This window comes from Electrophorus electricus, chromosome 7 (assembly GCF_013358815.1).
Source record: "Electrophorus electricus isolate fEleEle1 chromosome 7, fEleEle1.pri, whole genome shotgun sequence".
NCBI lineage: Eukaryota > Metazoa > Chordata > Actinopteri > Gymnotiformes > Gymnotidae > Electrophorus > Electrophorus electricus.
Genome location: NC_049541.1, coordinates 19,242,265 through 19,252,264, shown reverse-complemented (window position 1 = coordinate 19,252,264; position 10,000 = coordinate 19,242,265). Strand labels below are relative to the sequence as shown.

Below are 10,000 nucleotides of genomic sequence, written 5' to 3'. Positions count from 1 at the left end.
ATCTACATGCTTGGAAAAACTTTAGATTTGGTCCATATATTTACTACCACTGGTCTATTTGACCATGAAAACAAACCCTGCATTCTAAGCAACAGAAAGAATTTGCCCACTAGCATTATGGGATGAGGCACCGGTATTTTAGCTTTAAAAGAAACGTCGTCCAGCCGATAAAACGAATCATACGTCAGTAGCGGAACAGCACGGCCTTACTGAAGCTGTGTTATTATTGTCATAATACTGTTACATGATGCTTAATGAAACCCGAGTCTCACCTCACATCTCACCATCACTGACACCAACCAACAAGTGTGGGCTTGTTAAAATATTGCAGTGCGTTACTGTCGACAATGTACTACTTCATAAAATGAGGCAAAAAACAAACAAACAATACTGACTTAACTTTGGATTTAGTTGTTCTGCTTAATACTAATGTAGTACGTATACTAAACAAATAGCATCTGATTCTTTATTATTTTTTCCTTTGTCTTTTTTATTTATTGTCATTTGTTTCCACAGAATAACCAGTTGTGGTATTTTCTTTCTCCTTGTGACATTTCCACAGTTATCACAAATGAATCACAAGTGAAACCCTCTGAACGGGAAATATGACCTGGTGCAGTCCCCTGTCCTGAGTGTGAATCTGATGAGTGGAGCTTTTTAGGTGCAATTTCAATAGCATATGGAAAAAGGAATGTTAATTAAAGTTTTAAAGTACATGCCTCATTTATTCATGAAAGGAAAGAATATAACAGTTCTGAATATGGCAGTGGTTCTGTTTAGTCCAGCTGTCTGCCACAGGTCTACATAAGCGTATAAGATACTTCCAAGCATTAATACTGCACGGGTCTGTATGTGGTCAAACAAAAGCCTCTGTAATACCCCAAGGTTCCTCTTGTGGGCGCTCTGGAGCGGCCCATGCAGTAGAGGCCCTGTCACCCGTGTTGTTCTGGCGTCCCATCAGCCGGCTCTATTTTGGAGGGGAAAATGTCACTACCCTGTGTTCCCTAACAACACACAGGCAGATCCGGGGACAGACTCAGACTAGCAGTGACCACTCAGAAGAAGCAAAGACTTGGAGAAACAGCCCAGTGGCAGTTACATGGAGTCCGCAGAGCAATTTCATATTGAACCTTCTGTTCTACTTAATCAAAGCAGATTGACTGGTTTAGTGAAATGGAGGTGTTTCCAAAGGCCAATCCGGATGCCGCAAACGGGCGCACCTGAGGTTGCACGGCAACACTCCAGGGAGCAGGCGCAGATCAATTTTACATCGCATTTATTCATGCAACCATCAAAAACAAGAAATCCCCACACTGCGAGAATTTGTGGCCAGAGTGAATGGAAGCCTCTGAATGCAGATCCTGACACCATGCCTCTTCAGGAGGAATGAGGCACTGCTGACTGCAGAACTGCTGCGTGAATATGTCAGCCAGCAGAGATGTCTGAGCGTGCAGGGACCTTGGTCTGGAGCTGACCTTAGCGCCGCACGTTCACAGACAGCTGCAGTGTTCCAGAATATCAGATGGCTTCACCGCAATAGGGAAAGTGCAGCCAATCAGCTGGCAGCAGACACTGCAGCCAGACAAAAGCCTTTATTTTTACATACTGTAAAAGAAATCCAACTATGCACAATATTGCAAGGATTCTCAATGTGACGAGCCTTCAGTGTCTTGATTGATTGCTATATTCATTCTGCTTGAGGCTGTGCTCATAGGCGCTGTGTGCACTGAAAATTTCATTCTTCTCCAGGCAAAACCAGTGGCTTCTGGAACCAATCACAGCCAATCAGAGCCAATTACAGCCAGCAACATGACTTCTTTTTTTTTCCTCTGGGAGTATTTTTGTGGTTCATGGGTGAACGCATTTCCAAACTGCTGACCAAAGGAGATGCATGGAGGGTCAGCATGCTACCGCCAGAGAGGAGGTCGGAAATGTCGTCTCAGCCAAGACATGAAATGAGAACTTAACCGACAGCTTATGCTCAGACCCACGCAGGGCCAGGAGTGGAAGTGAAGTGCTTGGCGTATAATATGATCGTGATCGTTCCGGTGTGGAACCAACGAGTGGCAGCCATGAGGAATGAAACAGAACTTAAGTGCTTAAAACATAAGCTGGCAGTTACAAGGTCAAATGGCTTCCTGACAGCCAATCAGAAATGGCTGATTATAGCTCAGCCCCTCTCCCCCCTCACATTTCTCCCCTCCGGTGCAGGACAGTTGGCATGGCAACAAAGTATAACTGCCAATCTCAAAAAGACGCAGAGGTGGACATAGAGGAGACCAAACTGGACGAGCTTAATGCACACAAAGGAAGCCCTGGGCACAGCTGAGTGCTGCAAAATATGCACATACGCTGAGATTTGAATGTCCAGTCGAGTTTTCATAGCAATGTACACGAGCCTTATACTCTGGGTGTAAAGGTTACTTTCTGCTCTCAAAGTAAGCATTCCACTGGAGTAGCATGACTTAATGCAAACAATACAGTATTTCGACGGTGCAGTTATATTCTCTTCTAGAGCTTTTCTAGAGTAAATCACTGTATTTCCATTTTAACCCGCTCATTTTTTTAAACAACCAAACAGCCAATGGCAAGCCAGATACTTAACAGGGGAACCAATCATTTGTGAAATCAGAACATTGACAAGGTTTGTGGCCAATAACACCAGCACCTGTGTGGGGTTGTAGAGCTCCTGAAGAGCACTTCTGGAGCCCTTCTGACAGCAACCTTCTGCCGCAAATGGGTTTCGCCTCATTACTGCAGAAAAGAGAGAGAGAGAGAGAGAGAGAGAGACAGACTGTTAGGCCAGCAAATCATAGACAAGACTAACTCTAAAACCTGAAAAGCAAGAGACAGTGACAAACCATGCATGCCTGTAGTTTTGCAATTAAAATCAAACTGTCATGAATATTCCACATCATAAATGTTAATAATAAACACCATACTTCAGTACTCTGTCATCTGATTTAAATATTATGATTGTTATGAATTTAATTATTCACCGGTTTTAACACGATGACATAGAGTGCAATATCCATCAAACAAGCGCACCGGAGGTGAGGCACAGCTCCACCTATCCTAATAGCGCCTCCTTGTCTTGTTTTTTCCAGCGACAGGACAGGAATCTCCAAGATTCCCATCCACCCTCTTGTGCTTTGAAGGAACGTCTCAGTTTCTGTTGGAGATGCAGTACAGGCCCAAAACAGAGCACCTCATTAAATAATGACTCCCTGCACTCCTGTGACAACTGTGAGCAGCGTCTCATTTCAGTGAACTATAAGTGCTCCATTGAAATCCACTGAAATCCAGGTAGACTGAGACATGAACCAACACAGACAAGAACAACAGTAAAAATAGCGCAGCGAGACAGTGGCAGGATAATGTGAAAGTTTAACAAGAACAGCATGCATGTTTGAGGTAACAGAAGCACGAATGATGTGATGCCACATGAAACTTTTTTGCCAGCCAGATGACTCAAGAAGCATAAGAGCATAATGACCAAAAGGGTGGTGAGTTAACAGCAACACTGGTTCTACTATCTATCACTGATGTTTCTGAGAAACCAGGATGTGCTGCCTTTGCTAAAGAGTGGAATTCTGTTGCCCCTGTACTGAAACACACTACAGTGTCCAGTGTGCAGCGAGAGCTGCAGTACTGAAACACTCTACAGTGTCTAGTGAGAGCTGCAGTACTGAAACACTCTACAGTGTCTAGTGAGAGCTGCAGTACTGAAACACTCTACAGTGTCCAGTGAGAGCTGCAGTACTGAAACACACTACAGTGTCCAGTGAGAGCTACAGTACTAAACACACTACAGTGTCCAGTGAGAGCTACAGTACTGAAACACACTACAGTATCCAGTGAGAGCTGCAGTACTGAAACACTCTACAGTGTCCAGTGAGAGCTACAGTACTGAAACACACTACAGTGTCCAGTGAGAGCTACAGTACTGAAACACTCTACAGTGTCCAGTGAGAGCTGCAGTACTGAAACACTCTACAGTGTCCAGTGAGAGCTACAGTACTAAACACACTACAGTGTCCAGTGAGAGCTGCAGTACTGAAACACACTACAGTGTCCAGTGAGAGCTGCAGTACTGAAACACTCTACAGTGTCCAGTGAGAGCTGCAGTACTGAAACACTCTACAGTGTCCAGTGAGAGCTGCAGTACTGAAACACTCTACAGTGTCCAGTGAGAGCTGCAGTATTGAAACACACTACAGTGTCCAGTGAGAGCTGCAGTACTGAAACACTCTACAGTGTGCAGTGAGAGCTACAGTACTGAAACACTCTACAGTGTGCAGTGAGAGCTACAGTACTGAAACACTCTGTCTTTACTACTACCACTCTCTAATTCCTAATGCAGATGAATTATGTTGTTCACCATTATACAGATTATGTTTTCCACTCTTAACCCACAGGCATGCACACAAGCAGAGCAACGCTATTGTGTGTGTGTGTGTGTGTGTGTGTGTGTGCGTGCATGCGTGCGTGTGTACGTGCGTGTGTGTGTGTGTGTGTGTAGCAGGTTTCAGCATAGGTCCCCTCCTCTGCCTGAATAAGCACCTGTGTGTGTTGCATCAGTAGTTAGCTATGCACCAATCAGTCCCGCCTGGGCCGGGGGGCAGTTAGAGTTGAACACACCTGTTCTCATTTCCAATGTGCTGACAACACTATAATGAGGGCCACTAGCCACCCAGCAACAACACCCCTCCTGCCAGCTGCCTAACCTTGACCTTATGCCCTTACCATCAAATCCCATTTGGGCCACATAAGGAAAGTTAAATGGAATGATTTCATCTGAAACACGTGACCCGTCACGACCTGCTCGCACTAGTGAAATGCGTGGCCGTGGATGCACCACGGCTCTCCAGTGAATCTCCCGTGTCTGAGAGAAAGCTTCAGGGCTGAACACAGGAGGGCTGAACACAAGTGTACTGGGAGCAAATATGGCCCTGGGATGATGGTGAGGGGGTGTGTGCACATGTGAGTGGGAGAAGTCTAAAGTATACACTGTATTCGATTACACGACAGTCCATCTAAAAACATACCCTCGCCCCGCACATGCTCAGTAGCCTGTTTCCATCAGGGCTATAATAACACTGGCTGTGCAGCCATACATCAGCAGGGGCTTATGGTGTAAAGGGGAATTAGCCCATCCTTATCTAACCTTCACAGATATGAAAACACATTACTTCACCAGTCGCTGCTAAAAAAGAGGTGACAACTATGGCAAAATGGTCACACAACACACACGCACACACACACACACACGCACAAACACACGCACACATGCACAAACATACACGATCAACCATGTAACAGATGAACAGTCAGAGAGCATGTTTACACAGATGCATAGCACATACAAAAAAATAAGTGCACATGTATTAACTTAGACTCAAATGAACATGAATAACAGAAGCACAACGTATCCATTGTGTGAGTTTGTATGTGTGTGTGTGTGTGTGTGTGTGTGTGTGTGTGTGTTGAAGTAATCCTATGCAGAATAAAGGATGATCATCAGACACTGAAGATTACAGAGATCCCTTTGGCAAATTACAGGTCAATTAAATCTACCCACTCCACCCCACCCCCACCTCGACAAATAAACCCCCCTCCCTCCCACACACACACACACACACACACTTCATTAATTAGTTTTTGCACTGACTTCCTGCATTTGCATTACAAGTCGTCAAACGAGGCAGAGCTACAACTTCATTAAGATTTGAATTAACACTTTTCAGGTGGCCACATAATTAAGATGTGTTGGGGGGGCTTCAGATAAGAATTAATTGGGAGTGTATGTGTGTGTGTGTGTGTGTGTGTGTGTGTGTGTGTGTATGTGTATGTGTATGTGTGTGTGTGTGTGTGTGTGTGTGTGTGTGTGTGTGTGTGTGTGTGTGTGTGTGTGTGTGTACAGGGCAGTGATTGTGTGATCCTTTGGGAATACAGGAGACATTGTGCTCTCTGTACTGTTTCACTTGATATTTTTTTACTTTCCACTTCTGTTCAAGTCTTTAGTCTTTTAATTATTAATTACAATAACCAACATGATAATTAGAGTTTTAGGGAGGTGCTGAAAACAAAGTGTGCGTGTGTGTGTGTGTGTGTGTGGTAGAGAACTGCATTTACTGGCCTTGGAGAGGACTTCTAGGGGTAAACAGAGGGAAAGAGACAAGGAACAGGAATGATCTGAAAAGTCTGTAATGTTGAATCCATGGCTAAATCCCCCGTCACACAGAAAATAGCCGACTGAAGTTCCTCTTTCTAAGTCTTTCTGAGTGGGTGTGTGTGCATGTGCATGTGTGTACATGCATGTGTGTGCACGTGCGCGTGCACGCGTACGTGTGTGCATTTGTGTGTCTGCGTGTGCATGTGTGTGTCCTCCACAGTCAAGGGTCATTCTCAGGCTCCAGGCTTCTGGTTTCTCTCTGACCAGTCATGTTAACGTCACCTGGAATGGAATCCCCTATCAGAGGGACCAGATGCACCCATGTCCCAAAATGGAAATACAGCAAAGCCACCCAAAGCCTGCCCCCATCCATGTCTGGCTACCACCTCCATGTGCCCCTCTGCTCATTAGGTCACAGGTCACCTGCAAAAGTCAGGGTAGGTTCATTCGGGGTGATGAGTCAGGGCCCCTAACGTTCCAAACACACATACTCACAGAAAGAGAGTCAGCCAAGGAGACAGGCACACCACACACACACACATACAATACATAGGCAGTACAGTCAAAGGTTTTGGGTACACACCACTATTTATTTTTAAATAGTTTCTACATTTTAGAAAATCACTGAAGATCAATCAAATAATCAAATAACACAAGATCATGCTGTTTTAAACAAATATTAACTATCTTAGATTTTAGATCCTTCAAAGTTCTTCAAAGCCACCCGTTACTTTGATGATAGCCTTGAATTCTCTTGATGCTCCCTTAATCAGGTTCATGGGGAGACACCTATGATATCTTCATTCTCATGTATTCTGAGCACCTGAGGGACAGACGTTCTGAATTTATTGAGGGGCAATTAAATGAATTTAAATTTCATTATTATTATTTTCATTTAATATATCATTTATATATTGTTTTGGAAATAATTTCATATATATGAGCTTACTTATATTTGAATTAAATACAAATTTAAATATAAACCATTAGATTAAAATGGCTTTAAGACTAATTAAAACACATTCACTCTGGTGTGTCCAATCTTTTGACTGGTACTGTACATTTGCCATTATTTCCTGAAGCCCTGAAGCAATACTGCTAAATGGGTTATGAAGCACATGTGTGTGTGTGTGTGTGTGTGTGTGTGTGTGTGTGTGCCCATGTGTGTGCGTGTGTGTGTGTGTGTGTGTGTGTGTGTGTGTGCATGTGTGTGTGCCCATGTGTGTGTGTATGTGTGTGTGTGTGGATTTGTGTGTTAGGGCTGGGCAGTGAATCATTGTGATTCACTTATTGTTCAGTATTGTACTTGTGCTCTTGAGCTCATTGTGTAATTCTGTGTAGGAGCCCTGACTCCTCTGTCTATCAGTGTTCTAGTTCACTGGTATTTTGGACTCTAAGCGACTATACTGACTCGGATGCAGTCTATGAGGGACAAGCCACTACAACAAAAAAATCACAAATGTCCATTTAATGTTTCTCCTCATTCTACAAAATAAAAACAATAATATAAAGTATTAATGCAAGTTTTATTTTTAAATGTCCACATGGATGAAGTCAGATAAGTTTAAATAAAGCATATTTAGAATTTTAATGTAATTTTAATGTAAGAGTTGTACAAGCTAAAATAACAGATTTCATAAAAAGGCTGATACATGGTTTTTCATTGCAACAGCTCAGATGATAAAGCAATTTTCTAAGTCACGCTGCATGAGAGGTTCTGCTAAAGGCTGTAAATGTCAGTGTCAATGTTAATGATACACCCTTCCATACACAAAAAGCGCAGTTCTGAGCTGTTGGTGTGATATGGTTAGATTGGCCAAAACACACAAAGATAAAATCTTAATTAATCAAACAGTTTATCAGTGTTTATCAGCAATATCAATATTATGATAATGATTAACAAACAAACACATAGGACAGTGTTCTGCCCTTGGACGTGTGTTTGTGTGCTGGATGGAGGATGTCACCAGCTGTAGTCTCAGCAGTGTGATGGTAGCACAGTATTATAATTGCACACAGAATGCCAACACTAACTCTCTCTCTCTCTCTCTCTCTCTCTCTCTCTCTCTCTCTCTCTCTCTCTCTCTTCCTCCCTCTCCCTCTCTCTCTTCCTCCCTCCCTCTCTCACTCTCTTCCTCTCTCTCTCCCTCACTCTCTCCCTCACTCTCTCTCTTCCTCTCTCTCTCACTCACTCTCTTCATCTCTCTCTCTCTCTCTCTCTCTCTCTCTCTCTCTCTCTCTCTTCCTCCCTCTCCCTCTCTCTCTCTTCCTCCCTCCCTCTCTCACTCTCTTCCTCTCTCTCTCCCTCACTCTCTCTCTCTCTCTCTCTCTCTCTCTCTCTCTCTCTCTCTCTCTCTCTCTCTCTCTCTCCATTCTGCTGGCTGTTCCTGAAGAGAAGCAGGTATCTGAACGCCTCTATCTCTATTTCTCCTTCATGTCCCCTTCCCCTCTCTGCCCTAGTAGTAACCAGTAGTAACCAGGCAACACACACACACACACACACAATTACTTGCGCACACACACACACTCTCTCTCTCTCTCTCTCTCTCTCTCTCTGTCTCTCTCTCTCTCTCTCTCTCTCTGTCTCTCTCTCTCTCTCTCTCTCTGTCTCTCTCTCTCTCTCTCTCTCTCTCTCTCTCTAAGGGTATGTCATTGTATGTTGCAGGCTGTCACTATTCATCTCATTTTACCAAGTCTCCCCCAGGCCTGCTCTGCCAACACACACACACAACACACACAAACACACACAGATACAGCACTCAAACCTTCAAATTGAGGACTGAAACACACACTATTCAAACACTATTCTTTAAAATGGACCTTTCAGTATACAGACGTGTTCTACATCTTCATTAGATGGCGTTCACATGGAGCTCTGTGTGGTGAGGTCAGGCTACACAGATGGGTGCTGGAGTGCAGGTCATCCCAGTAGCAGGGCTCTCTGCTCCCTCTGGTCTCTCTGCTAACTCTGGTCGCTCTGCTCCCTCTGGTCTCTCTGCTAACTCTGGTCGCTCTGCTCCCTCTGGTCTCTCTGCTAACTCTGGTCGCTCTGCTCCCTCTAGTCTCTCTGCTAACTCTGGTCTCTCTGGATTTGGTTGGTATCTAGATTTACTCATTGGGTTTGATCTGCACTACAGGTGCACCAAGGATTAGCTACATCTGCACTGAGTCACTGGCCAAAGGAAACAAGGCTTCACAAAAGAGAAGGGCACATGAACACACACATACACACACACACACACACACACACACACACACACACACACACACGCCCACGTGTGGAACATATGAAGTCTATGTTTGTGAGAAGAGGGTGACACGTTTTCATTTCAGCTCCCAGCAGAGATAAGCTGCTACGCTAATGAGCACCCGAGTCTCACCCTACTCCTATCCCCAACCTCCCCACTGCTTCCCCAACACACACACTGATTATGGCTTTTGGATTGCTTTGTTCTTGCAATGAACTCAATGAAACATAAAAGCCATGGGCACTACCAGCCAGGCAGTGTGCAGTGGCGTATCCAATCAGGACCCTCTGAAGGCCAGGCCTGGGGAGACAGCCTCACGTACAGGGCTGAGAAGAGATTACTGCCACCCACATCCAGCCGCTCTCCACAGGAAAATCCACACAGTCTAATGACTTAAGAAATAAGGCACCTCTGCTAATGCTTAGGGCTCTAACACAAGTGCTTATGAGAAAATCCAAGGTACAGGCACAGGTCACACTGTCTCTCAAATAAAAGGTGTACACCCACACCCAGGCATGCACATGATGAACATATTTTCTCTCTCTCTCTCTCTCTCTCTCTCTCTCTCTCTCTCTCT

General features: G+C 44.4%; 1 protein-coding gene across 2 annotated transcripts in view; it reads right to left on the bottom strand.

Annotated features, from left to right (window-relative positions):
* chst11 (carbohydrate (chondroitin 4) sulfotransferase 11) overlaps positions 1-10,000 on the bottom strand; it is a 34,601-nt gene that overhangs the window by 9,982 nt on the left and 14,619 nt on the right. For both annotated transcript variants that reach the window (XM_027021275.2, XM_027021274.2), the window contains exon 2: positions 2,669-2,754. In XM_027021275.2, the coding sequence (XP_026877076.1) occupies positions 2,669-2,754 (86 nt within the window). The remainder of the gene's footprint in view (positions 1-2,668; positions 2,755-10,000) is intronic.